This window comes from Solanum dulcamara, chromosome 12 (assembly GCF_947179165.1).
Source record: "Solanum dulcamara chromosome 12, daSolDulc1.2, whole genome shotgun sequence".
In the NCBI taxonomy this organism is placed as follows: domain Eukaryota; kingdom Viridiplantae; phylum Streptophyta; class Magnoliopsida; order Solanales; family Solanaceae; genus Solanum; species Solanum dulcamara.
Genome location: NC_077248.1, coordinates 3,801,087 through 3,821,415, shown reverse-complemented (window position 1 = coordinate 3,821,415; position 20,329 = coordinate 3,801,087). Strand labels below are relative to the sequence as shown.

The 20,329-nt window shown below is 31.2% G+C and overlaps 3 protein-coding genes across 4 annotated transcripts; 1 reads left to right on the top strand and 2 right to left on the bottom strand.

Moving 5' to 3' along the window:
* Positions 1-2,890: 2,890 nt before the first annotated feature.
* Positions 2,891-5,441, bottom strand: LOC129877110 (protein VAPYRIN-like). The gene is made up of 2 exons (XM_055952591.1): positions 4,234-5,441; positions 2,891-3,623 (listed from the first exon to the last, which is right to left on the bottom strand). The coding sequence occupies exons 1-2, from the start codon at positions 5,321-5,323 to the stop codon at positions 3,088-3,090; spliced, it is 1,626 nt and encodes a 541-aa protein (XP_055808566.1). The 5' UTR covers positions 5,324-5,441; the 3' UTR covers positions 2,891-3,087.
* A 7,570-nt stretch (positions 5,442-13,011) lies between these two features.
* LOC129876405 (transcription factor MYB60) lies at positions 13,012-15,333 on the bottom strand. The gene is made up of 3 exons (XM_055951841.1): positions 15,113-15,333; positions 14,601-14,730; positions 13,012-14,145 (listed from the first exon to the last, which is right to left on the bottom strand). The coding sequence occupies exons 1-3, from the start codon at positions 15,243-15,245 to the stop codon at positions 13,557-13,559; spliced, it is 852 nt and encodes a 283-aa protein (XP_055807816.1). The 5' UTR covers positions 15,246-15,333; the 3' UTR covers positions 13,012-13,556.
* Positions 15,334-16,759: 1,426 nt separating this feature from the next.
* Positions 16,760-19,776, top strand: LOC129877463 (uncharacterized). Of its 2 annotated transcripts, none has more exons than XM_055952967.1 (4): positions 16,760-16,881; positions 17,612-17,849; positions 17,951-18,009; positions 19,498-19,776. In XM_055952967.1, the coding sequence occupies exons 1-4, from the start codon at positions 16,822-16,824 to the stop codon at positions 19,669-19,671; spliced, it is 531 nt and encodes a 176-aa protein (XP_055808942.1). In that variant the 5' UTR covers positions 16,760-16,821; the 3' UTR covers positions 19,672-19,776. The 2 variants fall into 2 exon arrangements, with proteins under 2 accessions (XP_055808942.1, XP_055808941.1); XM_055952966.1 differs by having other exon boundaries at positions 17,948-18,009.
* The last annotated feature ends 553 nt before the right edge of the window (positions 19,777-20,329 follow it).

The window sequence follows — 20,329 nt, the reverse complement described above, 5'->3', positions numbered from 1 at the left end:
CTTGGTAAGTAGCCAAAAGAACTAACATGCTATTCTGCAACTATAAATTAAATATTATTAGTTTAATGTTTTAGTTTTATAAGCTCCAAAAGAAGGGGAAAAACCCAAAAGAAAAATCAAATATTTATAAAATAATGTACAAAACATGCTAACGCTATGTGATTTAAGAAAAAAGATTATAATATTTACATGAAACTTTAACTTTAAATTAGACATCAATGTATCTAATTAATTATATTAATTATTTGTCTTTGGAGAAGTGTCAAGCGAGGTATGATTGAATATTTAAATAAAACATATTTTTTTGTTATCTTTTTTTTATGCAATATTTAATAAAATAACATATTGCAATATTGAGAAGTGTGATTATTCATGATAGTTTTTTCAAAACTACTTTAATAATGGTTGTACTCTGTCCCTTCAAATTCTAAATTTATCTCTAACTATTATCATATCAAATTAATTCCATATACTTTGATATTTTTAAATTCATATTTCGTTTGTTCGATATGACAAGTAGGAAAATTATTATTTCTAAGTTTTTTTGTGTATGTAACCATTATTTGAGAAATTTACTGTCTTTTGATTGTTGTGAATTTTGTTTGAGAACAACAAAGTTGTACCTGGACAAAGAAATATTACTTCTCAGAAACCAGCAGTAAATACCATATGTGATTAATTTCATGTTGATATATAAAACTATAAAAAAAAAATTGCAAAAGATATAATATAGTAATAAATAATTGAAAATATTTTTTTGAATCATTTTCAAAATTTTAGATGAGATAATCACATATTTCAACGTCGTAGAAAGCAGATCATTTTTGCCTCTTCTTTCTTTCTTGAATTTCTTGAAGGTAAAAGATTCATCATATATAATCATCTGGCCTAGAAATGATCTGGACCAATTTTTGAGGCAAGCGGATCATTTATAATACTGTGTTCAAATTTCATCATTTTCAAAAAAGTATTCAATCTTTGAAAAATAATCACACTTGTAAAGAGACGTATTAAGTTATAATATAATCAACTTGAATTAAGTCATGTATAGTTCAAAGTAAGTTGGTAAAAAATAGCGACGTTTTTTGTGTGTATAAAAAAATTCCTTTTCCTTTTGAGGAGTTGGTGAGGTTGGTGAAAGTGATAAAACATATACGTTTGTATTCAGAATTCTGTTCACAAAGTAAAGCATAAATGGATGGAGAGTCAAATGAATGAGAAGTGCAGTTCGAAAGAGTTGTGGTGGAGTGATAAATGTTTCTTCATTTTTAACTAGAGGTATCGAATACGAATTTTCCTTGGATACAACGTCGTATTTGATAGTTAGTAAGTGCTTTATCTTCCAATGTGAGACTTTTCGATGCGAATCGAGCTTCAATGCAGATACCAAACATCGGATGAAAGATTATAGAAAAGAAGAATGCATGTGAAGTGTATTTTGAGTTTATTCACAAATGAAACTTATGGAGGCGTTTGACAATTAAATTTTTTTAATTTTTTATAGAGTTGAACTTCGAAAAATACGTTTGATCATAAATTACGGAATTTTCACGAATTTGAAAAACCAAATGACTCACAAAAAGTTAACAACAGATCCAATTAATATATTCATGACCAAATATAAGGCCAATTTTCAAATATTATTTTCCACTTTAAAACAAAAATTATCTTCTCCTTTTTTTCTTCATATTTCACAATACAACATGATCAAAACATACTAAGAATCGTTTGGCCACGAGAATTATTCATTTTTCTAAAATTGATGTTTGATTATAAAATATCCAAATCTAGCTTAAATTTGTATTTTAATTTTTACAAAGTGTTTCAACTTTCAAACCTGCCCAACGTAACTCTATTTTCATAAATTTCAAATAAAGCGCTTTATATCTTTTATCCTTTGTAGAAAAATATAATTTAATATAAATTAATCTTTAATTTTATAAATTTCAAATAAATGAAAAATATTTGGAATCTTTACAAATTGTAGTTGTCTTTAAGTTTTGGCTTAAAAGAATTGTGTGGTTGTTGAAAATAGACTATTTGACAAATGGGTTGTTTGTGGGACTGTATAAGTTGGTTGGTTGGTAAAAATACGTGGTTTATATTATATTCAAAGCAAGTGGAATTTGACTCGCCATTTTTAATGATTAATATACAGATAATAAAATGTCAAGTTTTGGTCATCTAACAAATGTTGGTTATATAAGTGGTTAATTTTCTTGTGTTTGATAAGTAAACAAAAAAATATAGTTTTAAAGCATTTTTTATATAATCAAGATAAATATTATGGAGAGGAAGAGTGATGTTGGGGAGTCGGAAAGAGGAGGTAGAATGAGTTTGGAATTGATGTCGCTTATGTAACTTTTTTTTTTTTGTATATCTAGTAACACTTTGTTTGGAATATGGTTCTTATATATTACTTTATAATATATCTAATTGTATTATGTTGTATTTTATCGTAGTGTATTGTTTTAATGAATACAACATTTGGATAGATTGTATCGTTCTCTGTCGTTACGTACATAATGTCACAAATCCATAATTTGCTGATAAACCTACAAGAAAACTAGGATACAAGATAGCGCTACTATGAAAGGCAGGGTAAAAGATAAAATAGACTTATTAAATAATAAGTAAAAATAAAATGAGAAGAAAATATTAAGAAAACGATACAATCACACCAAATATTAAGGGTCTTATCATAGTTACCCAACGATGAATTTAAACGATACGATATAATAAATTTAAGTAACAATTAAAACAAACATTATACTTAAACTAATAATACAATACATTAATACACTATAATACAATGGGTAACAACCATCCAAACAAGTCTAAAAAAAATATTCAAAATATACATGAGAAAATTAGAAAACACGACTCACCCCCAAAAAGGTACAACAACAATACAAGCAAAGTGGAAGATAATTTTGATGGAATAGAACAATTACAATTATTTAAACCTAACACAACAATTTACCATTGATGGCTCAACGAATCCTAGACACTTTGAGTAAACTTTGACTAGCTAGATCATACACTTATAAGATAGAGTTTAGTGCATCGAGTTGTCGATCACACGAATCAACAAGCTAATGGAACAGTTCTATCAATGCTACTCCTCCGAACTCTTGACGATTTATTAACATGAGTTCTTTTCTTGACATTCCCAATTTCGATATCTTTAGTCATTTTACCATATGATTTCGCGAAATTCATCTCCAAATTTGCACCTACTACTTGTTCTTTCGTTCCGTTACCTTGCATAATTACCCTAGTCAACCCCGAATACTTCAATGACTCTGCGATTCGTAACGGACTAACACCTTTATTAGTCCTAGAATCAATATCTGCACCTTTTTTAACAAGCAATTCAGCTACATCAACATGTCCAGATTCAACTGCACAATGCAATGCACTATATCCTTCTTCATCCTTTGCATTTATATCAATTCCATTTTCTATTAATGATTTTACAACTTCAATTCGTCCTTTGAAACTTGCCCGGTGCAACGCAGTCCAACCATGTTGGTCGCGTCCGTTGATGCTGGCTCCATTTTCTAGGAGACGTTGGATGGTTCGTACCTCTCCCTTTCGAGCCGCCACACATAGGCTGTCACCTATAAACACGAATTCAAGATTTAGAGTCAGTAGGTAAAACACATTATAGATTACTTTAGTATGATAATGTAAATGAAAAATGATACACCGAATGAGAACATAAGTACAATTGAGTTAAACTTCTATTTTGACTTTGTAAAATAAGTTTTCCATTATCACATCACTTAAAAGATAACTATAAAGGTAATTTACTTGTCATGGATCTAACTTATTTTTCAAATTACTAATCCATTTTGGATTACATGTATTTATTTTCCACATGATTTGATAGAAGTTAAACATAATTACCAATATATAATGAGTGAGATTAATAACCCTGAAAAATGAGGCAAGTAACATGTTACAACGTGTTAAGATACATATATAATATATTGCATATATATATATATATATATATGTCAAACCTCCAACATTGTTTGTCTCGATATTTTCTGGTTGATGTAGATTTAATATCGTTATAAAAAATATATAATGTACATAACATGAGAACCAGGTTCTAACATAAATCTGACCGTTATAGTGAAATGTTGTTATGAAGTATGAATGATATAGAGAGGTTTAACTGTATACATCACATTCGAATCGAAAAAAGTAAAAATATATCGTTACCTAAACGGAGGGCATCGAAAAGTTTGTTATGCCCATGTTCAGCAGCAACATCATAAGCCGTTTTCCCATACTTGTTACGTACATTTTTCTCAGCACCTTTTTGAATCAATACACGTACCATATGTTCATCTCCTAATCCAGCAGCAATATGCAAAGGTGTATCACAATTCCCCCCGTTTCGTGCATCAGCACTCGCGCCATTGGCTAATAAAACACGAACACAATCTCGTCTACCTTCCTCCACCGCGATATGCAAGGCCGTGTTTCCGTCTTTCGTTAGTGCATTGACATCAGCTCCATTGAGTAAGAGTAGTTTTAGTACCTCCAAATGGCCATTTCCTGCAGCTAGATGAATTGGCCCTGAAGCAGAGTACTCTGTTCTTTCAGTTTTAGCCTTTTTTGCTAGTAAAAGTTCAACAATTAAAGATTCTCCTAATGCTGCTGCTGCTTCTAATGGGCTTGAACATGATCTACTATGGGCCTCAATGTTAGGCCCAAATTCAAGTAGTAATTGGACTAAATCAGGCCTACTTTGTGAAATAGCCAAATGGAGTAATGTTTGACCTTCAAAGTCAACTGAGTCAGCTGGTTTGCAATTAGGGTCACTTTTTTCTAACACTTCTCTAATTTCGTCCATATAGCCCTTTTTCACAAGGTAGCACAAAACAGGAGAACCAATAAACATGATTTTAATAGCACTATCTATGAAAACTTGTTTTTTCTTTGTAGTGAACCAATCAATTGGGACCATGTCTAATAAGGTGGGAGAAATGGCCTTATTGTTAATGGCTGCTCCAGGGGCAACAACACTATGCAAGAGGAATGAATCATCAGAATGAGGGAAAGTGTTTGGGAGAGCTGTGTTTGGAGGGAGATGGTAAATTATCTCCAATGTGATTGTGTTTAGTGGAGAGATGATGCCCGATTGAGGACGGATCGTGTAACGTGTCTTATTCACTGGCTGCAGACGAAACGCTACAGGCATGGTGTACATGACATTCCGTAGGGTTAATTCACCTGAACACTTCTGACCTGATTCAAGTCGTATAGTCACCACATTAGACGGCTCTAAGGTTAATAGCCTATCCATCTTCGATGATATTAACTTTACAGATGTGTGATCATATAAAATTAGACAAGATTAAAAATGATCACATCCGACTGGAACATAGGTTTCCTTGTTCCTTCATGGAATTTGGAGAATGAAAAAAAAAACACGAATTTGGTGGAATAGTGAGGAGTGAAGTAAAATATAAGAGGAAGAATAATTAAAGGGCCGGCTATAAATTAAAGAGGCTATGCCATTTGTTGGTGTTAAGTACAATGATAGACTTGTTCTTTTTGGTGTCTGACTTTGTAAATTTTAATATTTGGAAACAGTTGTATAGTGGAATTTTATAAGACAAAAATGGAAATTCCTAGGGAAGTAGAAATAAGCAAATATTCCTTTTTTAGGTTGCCATTTAGATTAATATAATTATGGAAAAAAATACCTTTTCAGTTAACATTAGCTTCTCGAGTATAATGTTTGTTCGTATTTATTAACCTTACAAATAAAATTTTTAGATTATCATCTAACGTCATTAATAACTTACGTGTAGTCTCGTATTTTTTCATAGATTGATAATTTGATCAAAAGAGATTTTTAGATCATGATCTAAAAATGTTTGTAGGTTTATTGCAAGATAAATTGAAAAAGGATCATAGAGTAGTATAATTATAAATTTCTTGTTCAAGATTAAATGAGGTATTTTATATTTTGCGCATTCCACAAGGAAAAGATTGAGAAATAGAACAAAACAAATATATAGTTTATACTTTATTCTCTGTAGGATTCTCTCATTGGAAAAGTTAATTCCACATAGAACAAAGCAAATAATATAATCTTCAACAAGTTATTAAAACTATTCCCTTCCGTCTCAAATTATTTATCATGTTTACTTTTTACATATTCTTTAAAAAATATTAATTAGAAGAGTTCTTTTGGACTATTTACCCTCGTTTATGTTTTAAGATATAATATATATTAATTTTAATTTATGAAACTATATATAATTTAAGATAATTATTTTTAAAAATCAAACGGATAATTAAAGACAGATAAATACTTAAGGAGTGTGTGTTCTAAGATTTACTTATCTCTTTGGAATTGTGCATTGCGACATCTTAACTAAGTTTTCATTATAATTTAGTATATATCTCTTGTAGCTAACACCCATCTCATGACATTTCTTAAAAAAATAAAAAAAAATTGAAGCAAATTTGTTGGTGGATCCAATGCTTTGAGGGTCCTCTTGCTTTAGCTCAAAAGATTCTCTCAAAATAATTGTTATTTCAAAAACTTAAGACTGAATATTGATAATTATTTTCAATTATATCTTTAACATTAAAGAAGTAGTTCTTTTAATACTACTAAGTTCTAAAAAAAAGAAAAGGAGTCTAATAAATAAAGGTAACTTAATAATTATACTTTGTATTTATTGTTATAACTTAATAATTATACATTTAAAATTGGACGAAAGGAGTAATTAATATTGCTCGATGAATTCTCTTTTAATTTGAAAATATATATTATCAAATTGTTGACATGCCATTTTGGTATATCTTATATGATGCCCCTCTCCTCCTCTCAAAGCAAATGCCGGCTAATGTTTTGATATAGTCATTAGGAAAATAATTTAATTGAGTTCATTCGATATTCGGTACATGTATTGGAGTTTGATTAATTTAAGTTTGTGTATTGCGGGACCTGTTTTTGAAGATGGCGTTTTCAACATGAATTTTTTCATTGTTAGGACTCAAATCTAAAATCTTTGATTAAAAATAGGAAAAAGGTATAAATTTTCCCCTCAAGTTGTACCGAAAAGTCAGTTACACACTTAAACTATCATGGCGATCTATTGCACACCTAAACTACCTAAAAGTGAATTTATTACCCCCCTCCCCAAAAAAAAAACTGACGTGGCAGAAAAATTAAAAAAATTAAAAAAGAAATGCATCAGATTCAAATTAAAGAAAAAAAATTAAAAAGACAAAATCACCCCACCCCCACGTCCTTTCTTCTTCACACCCACCTACCCTCTTCTTCTTTACACCCACCTCCATTTACTCCCCATTTTGAATCTTGATTTTTTTTCTTTCAAAACTCATTAAGAGGAAGTTCTTCACACCCATCTCTATTTACTCCCCATTTTGAATCTTGATTTTTATTTCTTTCAAAACCCATTAAGAAGAAGAAGATTTCTAGCTAAAAACCTAGAAGTCAAACCTTTTTTTATTCCACTTTAGATATGGAATAGAAATCTTTCACTCAAATTGTTCAGATTCAAGCAAATTAAATTTATAGGCAAGAACATTTAATAAATTTTGATTAGAAAAATTAGAGAGTGCTTGGGTATGGCTGAGAAGATGAAGGAGGGTGAATTTGATTTTGGTGGAGAAGACGATTGGGGTTGGGTTGGGGGGAGGGGCGGATGGGTGGTTAATAATTAATTAGGAGTTAATTAGTATAAAATATAGTTAATAAAAGAAAAGTTAATTAATAAAAAAAATATAAATAAATAAATAAATAAATAAATATAATTTCTGACATGACGCTGACTTGGCAGCGAGTGTAATACACCACATACCGTGAGAGTGATGTTATACGTTTCAGAAGGGTAATAAATTCACTTTTAGATAGTTTAGATGTATAATAAATTACCATGATAGTTTAAGTGTATAACTAACTTTTCGGTATAACTTCAGTTGGAATTTATGTCTTTTCCCTTAAAAATAAAGGGATCCTAGCCATTCTATTACCATCCATGTTGATAATCGGTAGAAGTGCTGCTGCTCAAACAAATAATTTATGTATTGCATTTATTTGGCACCATTTGGCAAGACTTATCATATAAGCTTAGGAATAAATAAGTACTTTTAACACATGTTTTTTTATTAGGTATAAAACAAAAAGTACAATTATATATATATAGTGGAATTAGCACAAAATATGTCATATTTTGTATTAGTAAAAGAAAAGGTTAATTTAGGGTAAAAGTGTGAATATAAACTGGAATAATTTTAATAAAAGTTGCTTTCAATGACACAATAATTCGTCTTTCCAAACGTTTAGTCATAAGATTTTTATTATCTTTTGTTAAAAACTTTACAAACTAAATTTATTCTAAAACATTCACCAAACATTTGGTAAAAAGTCTTTTTCAAGCTAAAGTTTTTTTAACAATGACACAACACTTGTAAAATGGACCTTTGAATTGTTTCCACTAAATTCACTACTAGCGTTAAAAGTAAATACACAATTAATTACATAATGCACCAATAATTAGTCAAAATATTTCTTTAATAGTGTTATTTTTATTTTAAAAAATTGGTTAGAACTAGTCTTGAAAGAATTAGAGAAATGGTAAAAATACCAATTCCAACTTAGAGGAAAAATTAATTAAAACAAGGGCAAGTATATAAGAGAATATTCCATCGATTTATTGTTCTATTAAGCAACTTGTTTAGCCTATTTTAAAAAGTTTGCAAATATCGTCCTTGAGAAATTACTCTTTCGGACAATGTGAGACTCGGGTCTAATGTTTGCTCAATTTTATAGACAACTCATTAAATTATCATCTAGCATTTTTAGTAAAATTCTAAATTATGATCTAGTATTTTCTCCTAAGATTTTTAATTTTCTCAAAAAGTATCCTTCGACTGTAGGCTAGAAGGTACATAAATTGCAAGAGAAATAAAAAAGAGGGTCATTTACTAAATAGTTTTGCCAAAAAGGGACAACTGGTAAAAATTTCACAGGAACTACTACGATGAAATTGCACCAACCTGCCTTCAAATTTGTTGATCTTTTAACTTTTGTCCTTCAAATAGACCGATCTTTAAATTTTGTCACAATCGAACTCATGCCTAGTAGACATAATTTCTTTAAGGAAAACTGTCATGCGGGGTGTAACTTGTGATATATTATGATGCAAATATATAAATTTATCCCTATATAAAAAATATTTATTAGGGAGGACAAATTAAAAACCAGCACAAAATTGGGACAAAAGTGTAAATGACCCAACTACCGCTGGTCAAATGAAGATGGCCCAATCTAGCCTTGTTCTGCAGTCCAACAAACTGTAACCTGACCCATAGTTACTACAAGGCCCATCATTGAAATACCCATTTAACTTCGGCCCATAAAATCCTAACCCGAAAATCTAGTGTTTGGAAAAATATTTGTTGAATGGAAAAAAGGGAAAAAAATTATTCTTCTATTAATCTTCTTGTATATATGCATGAGATATTCCATCTTAAAATTTGTATTTTTAACAAACAAAATTCATAGTACATATTATTCGCTTTGGTCTAATATAGACTTCACAATTTTTTCCTTTTGATTATGTCGCATCGAACGTGTGTAGCATGTGTGGATTTGCTAGTACGTTGTCGTATATAGGCACAAAACTTTTCCCTCCATTTCTAATGTAGAATTCAGGGAAAGTAACCAGTCTTCGCCTCTTTAGATGCATGTTCACCCTTAATTCGCCTTTATCGACGTTCCTTCTATTATGAACATGGACACATACACACTCCTCTTTAGAGACGACTTGAATCGTCTTTGTTGAGGTTTGTTTCAACGTTGTGCTCAAAAACTTTGATATCATGCATATTTATCATAAATCAAAATCCATGACACACATTATGCGCCTTAATTAGACTAACAAATTTTATGAATTTATTCTTTAAGCTACGCCACATCAAGCTCGAAATTTGTTCACAGCAGAAAGTTCCAGCAAATTAAACCCTACACACTAGCTAGTAGCTACGAATCATATAAATAAATCTAATAAAATAAATGTGTAGGGGGCAGTAGATAATTAATTAGTGTGTAATTAAATGCCCCTTCATTGCATAATTAATGAAAATGAAGGGTCTTTAATTAATTGGACAATTTTTTTTTAAAATTAAGAAACCTCAAGCACGTTTTTATGTAGGTCACTATGGTGTAGTACTATAGGTAATTCCCTCTCATCGGTAATTACCTAACAAGAGAAAGCCGATGCAAAAGTAGTCCTTTACTCAAGAAAACTCTATTCAGCCCCCCCCCCCCAACTTCAATTATAAACTCTTACTTCTCGGTCTAACTTGAACTAATCCCTTAGCACTGGAAGTGATAATAAAAGTGAGAATGCTGTCACTAGTTCGACCAGCGAGAAAAAGTGTTTGGCCGAAGCCAAAAAGAGGGTGACCCGCTTTATTCGCCGTTCGTATTCAAAGGTGAACAAAGTCCTAGCGCACGCTAGCGCGCTACGGCTTACGTAGTTCATCGAATCAGATAGCCCTTCCTTCGGGCAAGACCACAGAGGAAGGCGTTGTCACGAGACCCGTCAGTTCAATCGAACCTAACAATTTAATAAATACATATAAATATTAAATTTAAAATTTAATTACTATAGCTTAAAATCTGATTATTCTAAAATTCAAAATTCATAAAATTCAATCTGTCATTTGTACTACCCTATTTTTTGACACGAGTCCTAAATATTTTAGTACTGAGTTGTATTCAAATAAAATATTGTAGAGTTCGTAGGGTGGTTGACCAAATTATTGCTTTATTTAATTTCATTGCGGTATATAATATTACTAAAGGTCATGTATTTGTGAACATCACATGCATGCCAATCTTGCCAGCAGATCAATCATAATTTTGGGAAGACATATGGTGACAAAAAAAGTAATTTTTGATTTATTGCCAAAAAAATAGTTTAACAAATGTGCTATTTGTGGGAGGTTGATTGAATTATAAGTATATGTGACTAACAGATACTTTATGAAATATATTACTTGGTAACATATTAGATATCATCGAAGGACGATGTGGCGAGATGAGTGCAATATTTTTCTTTTAGTATCGACTCTACTCAACGTGCATGGAATCTGAATCAATCGAACTAATAAATACTATATATCAATGGAAGTGTTATACAAAAAAAAACAATTTGTTGTTCTTCCATCCATTGGATTGCAACTGAGTACTTCGATCCCCCCACCCACCCCACATACACACTCATGCATGACTCTCGAATGTTGAGAGCGTATAATGTGTATGTGAAAAAGAAAAAAGAAAAAAACAATTATAGGTACAATGAATATAATTTAGGGATCGAAGGTCTAATTAATCTCGAGTTTGAATCATGCATATGGAGTCGCTTTTAATTAAGAGCACTTTACTCTAAAAATAAAACTTCTCGACGTGAATCTGAATAAGTCGTGTTTCAAAATGGATATCAAATATCAAATGAAAACCAAAAAGGGGCAAGGACATAATTTAGAACAATAAATAGAATACCTTTTGTATCAACATTTAGTTTTTCAATTCGACCAATTTGATGATTTTAATCCAAAGTCTATTGGTTTAATAATTTGAATTCACATTGAGTAAGTCTGATTCGACTAGTTATATACTGACGGTGCATATAAAAAAAAACTTCCAACGTCGCATGCATTATTTATTTGACATGCTAAAGTCAAATAAATAAAACTATGTACCCTTAGAGAAAGGACATAAATAATATAGAGAAATCACATGTTTCCTCTTTCATCTTTGCTAATTTTGGTGAAAAGAAATTAAAGTTATTGGAAACTAAAATAAAAGCATTTTATTACCCTAAAGTGATAACAAGAATTTCGTGACACTCACTTTTCCCCTTTCATAGTATTGATTGTTTCTATCAACCATTATTCTCTTTTTTTACTATTTTTTTCCTTTAATTGGTATGTAAATTATTCTTTATTAATTAATTGAATTTCTAATAACATTTAAATATAATAAAAACCAAAAGGCCTATCCTAATACTATACATATATGTGTTCTCTCTCTATGTATTAGTCAATATTAGGGGAAGAATAATTCTAGTGTTCGTGATGCAGTGGTGAGATTGTTTCATCCGTAATCGGTGTTCTCGAGTTTGAGCCCTGAGAATGAAAAAAATTTCGTTGTGAGCTCTACCCCCGAATGGGCCCTGCAGTGTACGAATCAAATTTAGTCAGAGTTTTACGGACTTCGGACATCGGTGGAAAACCAAAAAAAAAGAAAAGAAAGAAGAGTTCCATAGATGAAGGTATTTCGAGAGTCAATTTTTTTTTTCCGTTTAAACTCTAACTCGTCTTGACATCTTAAAAAATTAGACGAGAGTACTCACTTATATTAATTTTTTGTTTGTTTAATTTCTTAAATACTTATTTTTGGTGTTATAAATTCTTTTAGTTTCTTGTTTTAGAGGTTGAAATTAATTAAGTACCTATATTATGGGGTTAGTATTAGTAAGCCCACAATTTTATGACTTTTGATGACTCTCATAATTGATTCATAACTTATTTAATGATATTTATAACTCTATGTTTAGTCTACACATTATTAACATTATGTGATGATATTTAAATTATATATACAGATAATGACTAATATAATTTAAATGTGTTACTTTATTACGCTTTGCAGATCATGTTTGTTATAAATAGTGTACTTGTTATTGCAACAACTTAATATGATGGAGAAAAAATATTAATAATTAACGTTAGTGCAACGAACTTAAACTTGATCTATATATAATTATAACAGTACAGTATTAATAGTATTAGTGACAAATGTTTAATTATATTTAAATATATGATCGATTTTAAATGATCCTACATATATATATCTACCTTCTTTACTTCCTACCATACTCCATTATTGCTTTTAATTTCCTATGTGGAAGAAATTACAAACCAATGAGCTTGATCATCATAAACTAAGTTGCCTTCACTCAAATAATGAATAATTAATTTACAAAATAAATAAAACTTGATCGATCTGTGAAGAAAGCTATAATGGAGCTTATTTTAACTTCTAATTAGAAAAGTTACATAAAATTAGAACTATACGTTAAATTTAAAAAAAAATCACACACATCTTAAAGGACTTTGTCCAGGTCCTGTCATCAAAAACCTTATTTGATTGACCGAACATTTCACTAAATACACTTGAAAAAACAACTTTCAAGATTCTTGTCACTTAGGTTGAATCACTTGAGCAGTAATACATTTTCGATGCCATGGAGCTAAAGACCCTTCCTCGATTGCAAAATGTTCCTCAAATGATACTTGAAAAGCTTAAGTTTCACGATCTCATCATTTCGATTGAATCACTTGAATATTGACACATTTTTTATGTCATAGACTAATAAGCTATTACGCTTTCTTCGAAGAATACCCATGCATATCCCCAAACAAACTCCACCACATAGAAAAAAAAGTTGTCATAAGTTGTAATTAAAGAGAAAATAGTATTATTATGTGAATATCATTGGAAGTTCCATGAGTTCTTCAACTTGACCACCATTTTCTTCTAGTAGCCACTTTTCAAGATATGTGAATGGAGGAGGACTTGTCTTAATTTCATTTGCAACAACTCCACTACTTTCACAATTAGCATAATTACTTGATTTCTCTTTTGGAATAATTATTCCTTCATCTTGATTAATCCAAGATTTTTCACAACTCTTAACAATTTCTTGACCTTGATCATTTTTTTGTGCCTCATGCAACGTCTCATCATCATGATCAATATCATTATTATTTCTTCTAGAAGGATTAGGGGAAGATCTCATCCAACCTTCTAGAAGTCTTGAAATATTCTCTGTACTAGAAGCATACAATGATGATGAAGAAGAATTTGGAGAGTTCAATAACTTTGAGAATTGATGATGATCATAATTATTAGTGCTAGAATTATCTGAATTAGGAGGAGGAAAAGGAGCAAAATTATGTGAATCCAATTCTGTTTGGATTTTCTTGAGTTTCTTCTTTAGATGAGTGTTCCAATAGTTCTTGATGTCATTGTCGGTCCTTTGTGGAAGATATGAAGCTATGGCTGCCCATCTGTACAAGCATATACATATACATAATGAATCAACCAAATACATGTATTATACCCCCACTTCCACCCCACCCCTCCAAAAAACAAGTCAATTTATATGTATCTTATCGACACTCTTGTTTATTATTTTCTAGAACTTCAAAGAACTATCTTTTCTAATTGTCCCCTCCCCTTGGCTTTTCCCCTTTATGTGTCAACCAACCTGGCATGTTCAGACCATGAAAATTATTAAGATCCGTCATGATTCATCAATTCGTTCCTCTGGCTTTATGCAGCTTAGAATTCGTGCTATTGCTATTCTTTAGTTAAACTTTCATTTCTTTTTTGAAGTCGGCTATATGAATTTTCACTGTCTGTTTATGCTCGTCTCAAGATTTTTTCTTTTAATTGTATGATTAAATAGCAATGTAGAGTCAAAAAGGGGAAAAAATGTAATTAAGAAGGTGAAGAACATTACTTGTTACCCAACAAAGCTTGAAGATGGATAATCATTCCTTCTTCATGTGGAGTGAAATTGCCCCTTTTGATTCCTGGCCTCAAGTAATTTGTCCACCTTAGCCTACAACTTTTGCTGCATCTCATCAACCCTTTAAGAAAAAACCAAAAAAATTGCTCCATTAAACAATAAAATAGAGAAAATTATAACCTTTTCTACAAAGATATAAGAAAAAAATTAACTCCATAATTATAACACTAACATAAAGTAATTGTTAAAAAAAATAGGACTAGGGATTCCTTGTACTGGAGTGATAAGTACTCTTTCTGGTTATCAAAGTCTCAGGTTCAAGGCCTGAATTAGAAATGAAGTCGCCTTTGTTAGAAAAGGCTTTACCTATATGGGATTTCTCAACACGAATAATTTCAGTCAAGCTCAGTGCGGGTACTAAACACCAAATGAAACAAAAAAAAAAAAGAGAAAGTAAACATTGAAAACCAACTTAAGGTTCAAGATTTCAACTAAAATATTACCAGTATTTGTAGGGACTGATCTCCAATTTCCAGGACCATGTTCTTGGATATAAGAGACTAAAATGATATCTTCTTCAGGAGTCCAAGGACCTTTCTTGATACCTATTTTATCACAACAAGGTGGCCTCCCCATAGTTTGTTAGGGTGGGGGGGTTGTTGATATGTTGTATGAAGTGTTTTTGATGTATGGAAAGTTGAAATGAAAATGGGGGGCATATATAGATAGGTGTTTAAATAAAGGGAGGTGATTGGAAGAAAAAAAGAAGATGAGGTGATTGGAAGAAAAAAAGAAGATGGTCTTTAATTCATTCATTGTTGAATTTGCTGGACACACATAGGTTCTGTGTCCTTTTTTGTGACACTTAATGTTAAAGAGTTTAAATCACTTGAATTTACTAGCTCATGACTTTTTTCTCTTTACATCTGTATACTTTATATATAAAATAGGGGTAGAAACAAAAAGGAAATACTATTGTATGCTAAATTTTCTTAAGTATCATAATTGTTGAAATGTTTATATATTCTAAGGAAAACTCTTGAGCAGTCAATTCAAGAATATGTGAAGAGTCTATCTAACACAAAGAAAGTCATTGAAAAGATAAGCAATATGTAATTACTTAAATTTTAAATTTTACTGTAACATATCGTTTAAATTCATTGTTAGGTAACGACGAAAAGTCCCATTTTGTATAACGACCGATTCAGTGTGATCGCGTCATTACCTTAATATTTTCTTCTCATTTAATTTTGTTTTTATTTATTATTTAATAATTCTATTTTAGAATTTATCCTACAATTTTATAGGAGCTTTATCACGTACCCTACTTTTCTCGTAGGTTTATCATTCAAATCGTTGTTGTGTGACATTATATAGCGATACAGAACGTTACAATCTATCCAAACATTGCATTCATTAAAACATTATAATTCGATGAAATACAACACAATATAATACATTATGAAATAATACGTAACAACCATCCAAACATAGTGTTAAAGATACAAGATATAACTTATGTATATTATCATGTAAAAATATAAATGTATGCCCCGCAAAAAAATTATTTATTTCAAGGGATAAAAATTAAAAACCAACACAAATAGAGGCAAAAGTCTACAAAGGAAATGACCCCTTTATATGTTATTGGATTTTTGTAGGAAAAATTACTAGGAAAAACACTTTTTAATAAATAATTACTGATTTTAGTGATACTTTTTATTTATTATCATTTATAGCAATATTATGATATATATGTCATGTATTAAAAGTGAGTTATGCATGCAATATAAATGTATTATAAGTGTTTTAAAATATATTATACTTGTTTGGTAAGAAATTGACACAATGTACTAAAGTATGTGATAAATATATTATCCATGAATAAAACTTGTATTATATGAGTTTTATAAATTATTTTCGCTATTATGTATTAAAATTGTATTATAATTGTTTAGTGAAAAAAATATTATTGCTATAAATGAGAAATATTTTTTTAATATAGTACATTTATGTAAATTTTCCTTTTTTGTATGAGCTAAACTTGGGCCCAATATTTTAATTTGGGGATCCAACTCGTAGCCCATACACTATATGGGCTACCCGACCCGTTATGAAAAGGTAATTATCCATTATATTTGGGCCTTTTGTGGCACCAGATTGACTGTTGACGGCTTCTCTTTCGGCTCATTCCTCCAACAACAATCAGCTCATGGCAGAGCTGAAAGATGAAGCTGAAGTCAATCAATCCACAGAACAACAATCTCATTCTGTAATTCCTTTATTTCTATTGATCTTTCTGTAATTAGTGTTTTGATTCTTGTTAATTGTTGACCAAATTGGTCGTGTATTGGAGCCGTGGAAGTAATCATTAACGCTTTACATTAGGATAGACTATCTAGATCACACTTCACGAGATGCAGCCCTTCTCCAGATCTCGTTAATGTAGGATGCTTTATGCATCGGGCTGCTCTTTTGACCTTATTGGTTGTTTGATCAATTAGTTATTAGAATTGCTTGCTCTATTTCCTACTAGAGTAGTTCATTTTGCTGATTATCCTACCCTGAAGTAACTGGAAATGATTTTATTCTTTGATCCTTCTAAAATTGTGAAGGGGAGCAACGGTAAAGTTGTTTCTGCGTGAGCTATCATATTAATATGCGATATTATCCTTTGATCATATATGAAACTATCATATTAATAGGTTTATTGACCATTTGATCATTCAATTTCACTGTGAAATTGGATATTCTTGTAATCAGTGAGTAAAAATGTTGCTTTTTAATTTCAACAAGAATTGTTTATTTTCTAATTGCTAGCTTGAAATTTCTGGAAGTGATATCAGCTTTGATTCTTCTTAATTACGCGTTTTGATTGGGTTGATGATTGCCCATAGGATCATTTAGAACAATGGAATTAAGGAATTGTTATACTTATAAAAAAAAACCGGGTACTTTTGCATGAAGAAATTGAAATTGATCTTATAATTTCTGCATTATAGTTTGTGGAAGTGATTTGCAAATGCACCGGCAAGACTTGGCGATTTGCTGCTGGAACAGAGGCAAAATTCGCATTGAAATTTATCAATCGCAGTAGCGTTGATTCTATCTTGGCAAACCAACCTGCAACTTACGTTGAAGCTGTTAAAGATGGGGAAGTGCCTGTGATATTTGGCCCCAATTCAATTCTTGTGAATTATGGCAAAGGATGGAAATTGCAGCCAGTCACTGAGACAACAAGTAAACTATTATGATATTTAATTGTTTTTTGGTACCTGAATTACTTAGAAATAGGAAACTGTTAGTGGTAAGATTTTTTTCTTGAAATTCTCTTGCAGCAGGTTTTTCAAGCGGGATGCCTGATGACCACGCAGAAGTAAGACCAGCATATATTCCCCCGGTATGATTGTAGTCACACTGATCTCCTCTCACATGATTTCTTATTCTTTGTATATCCCAATCAAAATATCTGCATTTAACGTGTTTGGAAGTTAAACAGGAGTATACTTTTTTGTTGATCAGGCGACACCCGGATTTGAACTGGGGAAAAAAGGATTTCACGTTTAACCAATTGATATTTTTTGTTTAATAGAAATAGATAAATTGAAGTTGCATGAAAAAAACGTTCAAAGGAATTTTGATCGTGTATTATTCAGCTATGACTCTAAAATCTTCTCCACAAACAAGTCGACACTATTTTCAAAATGATTAATAAAGGAAAGCTGGACATTCAATATGGATATCTTTCATTTTGTTCATTATGGAACTCTGCATTATAATTTTTTGGGTAGCTATTGTCATTCACGGTGTCTAAATTCGCATTTCCTTGCTTTACAAGCTGCAAATTGGAACATTCAGTCGAATGCAGATGTAAAAAGAAAGTGTTGAAATAGCCCCCTGCATTCTCATGTATTTGGATATTGTTTTAGAATTGCCATTGCTTCATCTTGATCAAACAATCGTTATTGCTTCACTCACTGGCAGAATTTTGGTAGTATTTGAATGTTCCTCAGATGATTTCTTGGATATTTCATAGTTCTCTTTTCTTAAAGATTTTGGCTTTTACACCCTTTTCCAGTTTACATATGTCTAAATTGTGTCTGAAAATTGTAGTGAAATGAGATGTATGCCAGAGGTGTAAGCCACATTCCTTAGTTCACTTACATATATCAATTTGTATTTGGAAATTATATGTAAATGAGCATTTATGCCAAGTTAAGGACTTTCTCATATCACTTGCATTTAGTCTTTCTGTACTTCTACTTTCTTAAATCTGTCTCCACCATTCAGTACTGTAAGGAGAAATAACTCGCTGAAAATTTCTCATATAATGCTTACTAGTGAGATGGTAGACCTAATGGGTACGAAAACAATGTGTACACACTTTTTTTACAAACTCATAACTTATTCTAGAAATGTGCAAGACTTCTGAGAATTTTTTATTAAGATTTTTATAATACAGTATTGAAAAAAGCAATTAGCCTAATTCTTTTAAATATGTGAGTAAAAGGAACTTTATTCATGCTCATGATATATATGAGGACTAATGAGTGATGGCATCTCTTCTTTTTGTTTGATTGAAAATGAAGAGGAAAGGACAAAGGTATGTGGTGGTTACAAGAAGACGAATAACACTCTAATTGAGGTGTTGAAATAATCGGATATTAGCTTTGTTCAAAAGTTTTGAATATTATAGAATCCCGAGAGTATAAGGAATAGTTATGACCACCATTTCCTTATTGTTTCGTGTTGTTTCCACTTTCCGCTTGTCCTAGGGTGCGTCCCACCCCACGACTTTGAGTTAAAGACCCAGAGTGATTGATCAGGAATCCTGTATGAGAAGAAAAAAACACACAGTTTCTGATTCTCTGTCTTCCATTTTTTGCAGGTTTCGGACAACTCACATTCTGCAAGAAGTAACTCACAAGCTCCTCTAAGCCCTATCTACATCGGAAAGATATTGCTTGTGTTTGTCCTAATGTTCTTGATTGGTGCCCTCTTCACCTTGTTGCTGGATAACCTTCCACAGCTATTATCTAGATATGGGCTCGACGTTGAATAGCATCTTTGAGATGCATATAGCCTGTACTCAAGAGCACTGCTTGTATAGAAAATCTGAAATATTTGCCCGTGGTTCATGTTATATTGTAAAGCTTTTCTAAATGAATTGTTGCTTGCCCCCCCCCCCCCCCCCTACCTTGCCATCACTTGTTGGCTTACTGTTTACTGCTGTATTTGCAAATCTGATATTGAAAATTTTCTAACTTTCCTACCCCGGGCGTTGTATATGCTCGAGAATAACTTGTGAAATATTATAATATAAAAGTATAAACTTGAGTTTCATGGAAAAGTTATTTGTTACGAGGGGCAAAAATTAAAGACAAACACAAAATAGGAGACAAAAGTGCAGGTGACTCACAGAACAGAGCACTCCTAATTGAAACACATCAAGCTTTTCAAAATACTCAAATTTAACCAGTTTTGGGAAACTTCAGACTGCTCCTCTTGCTGGAGAGTGGAGACATTGATATATGGTTAATTATCAAAGAGTTTGGCGACATTTTGTAAGTTAGTTCACCTAATGGTATGGTGAGCCTAATTAACTACTCTCTCAGTTTCAATTTGTTCGTCTCACTTTTCTTTTTAGTATGTTTATTTGTCTAGCTTTTCTTTCTACTCCGTTTAAAAATGAATGTCTCTTTCATTTTTTACAATTCTTT

Bases quoted from the DNA above. Each gene is read 5' to 3' on its own strand.
- LOC129877110 (XM_055952591.1), bottom strand. From the start codon at position 5,323: ATGGATAGGCTATTAACCTTAGAGCCGTCTAATGTGGTGACTATACGA. The intron at 3,624-4,233 runs GTAACGATATAT...TCGTGTTTATAG, and splicing joins TTTCGATGCCCTCCGTTTAG to GTGACAGCCTATGTGTGGCG.
- LOC129876405 (XM_055951841.1), bottom strand. From the start codon at position 15,245: ATGGGGAGGCCACCTTGTTGTGATAAAATAGGTATCAAGAAAGGTCCT. The intron at 14,731-15,112 runs GTAATATTTTAG...TTTTTCTTAAAG, and splicing joins ATCAGTCCCTACAAATACTG to GGTTGATGAGATGCAGCAAA. The intron at 14,146-14,600 runs GTAATGTTCTTC...ATGCTTGTACAG, and splicing joins CAAGCTTTGTTGGGTAACAA to ATGGGCAGCCATAGCTTCAT.
- LOC129877463 (XM_055952966.1), top strand. From the start codon at position 16,822: ATGGCAGAGCTGAAAGATGAAGCTGAAGTCAATCAATCCACAGAACAA. The intron at 17,850-17,947 runs GTAAACTATTAT...ATTCTCTTGCAG, and splicing joins GCCAGTCACTGAGACAACAA to CAGGTTTTTCAAGCGGGATG. The intron at 18,010-19,497 runs GTATGATTGTAG...CATTTTTTGCAG, and splicing joins GACCAGCATATATTCCCCCG to GTTTCGGACAACTCACATTC.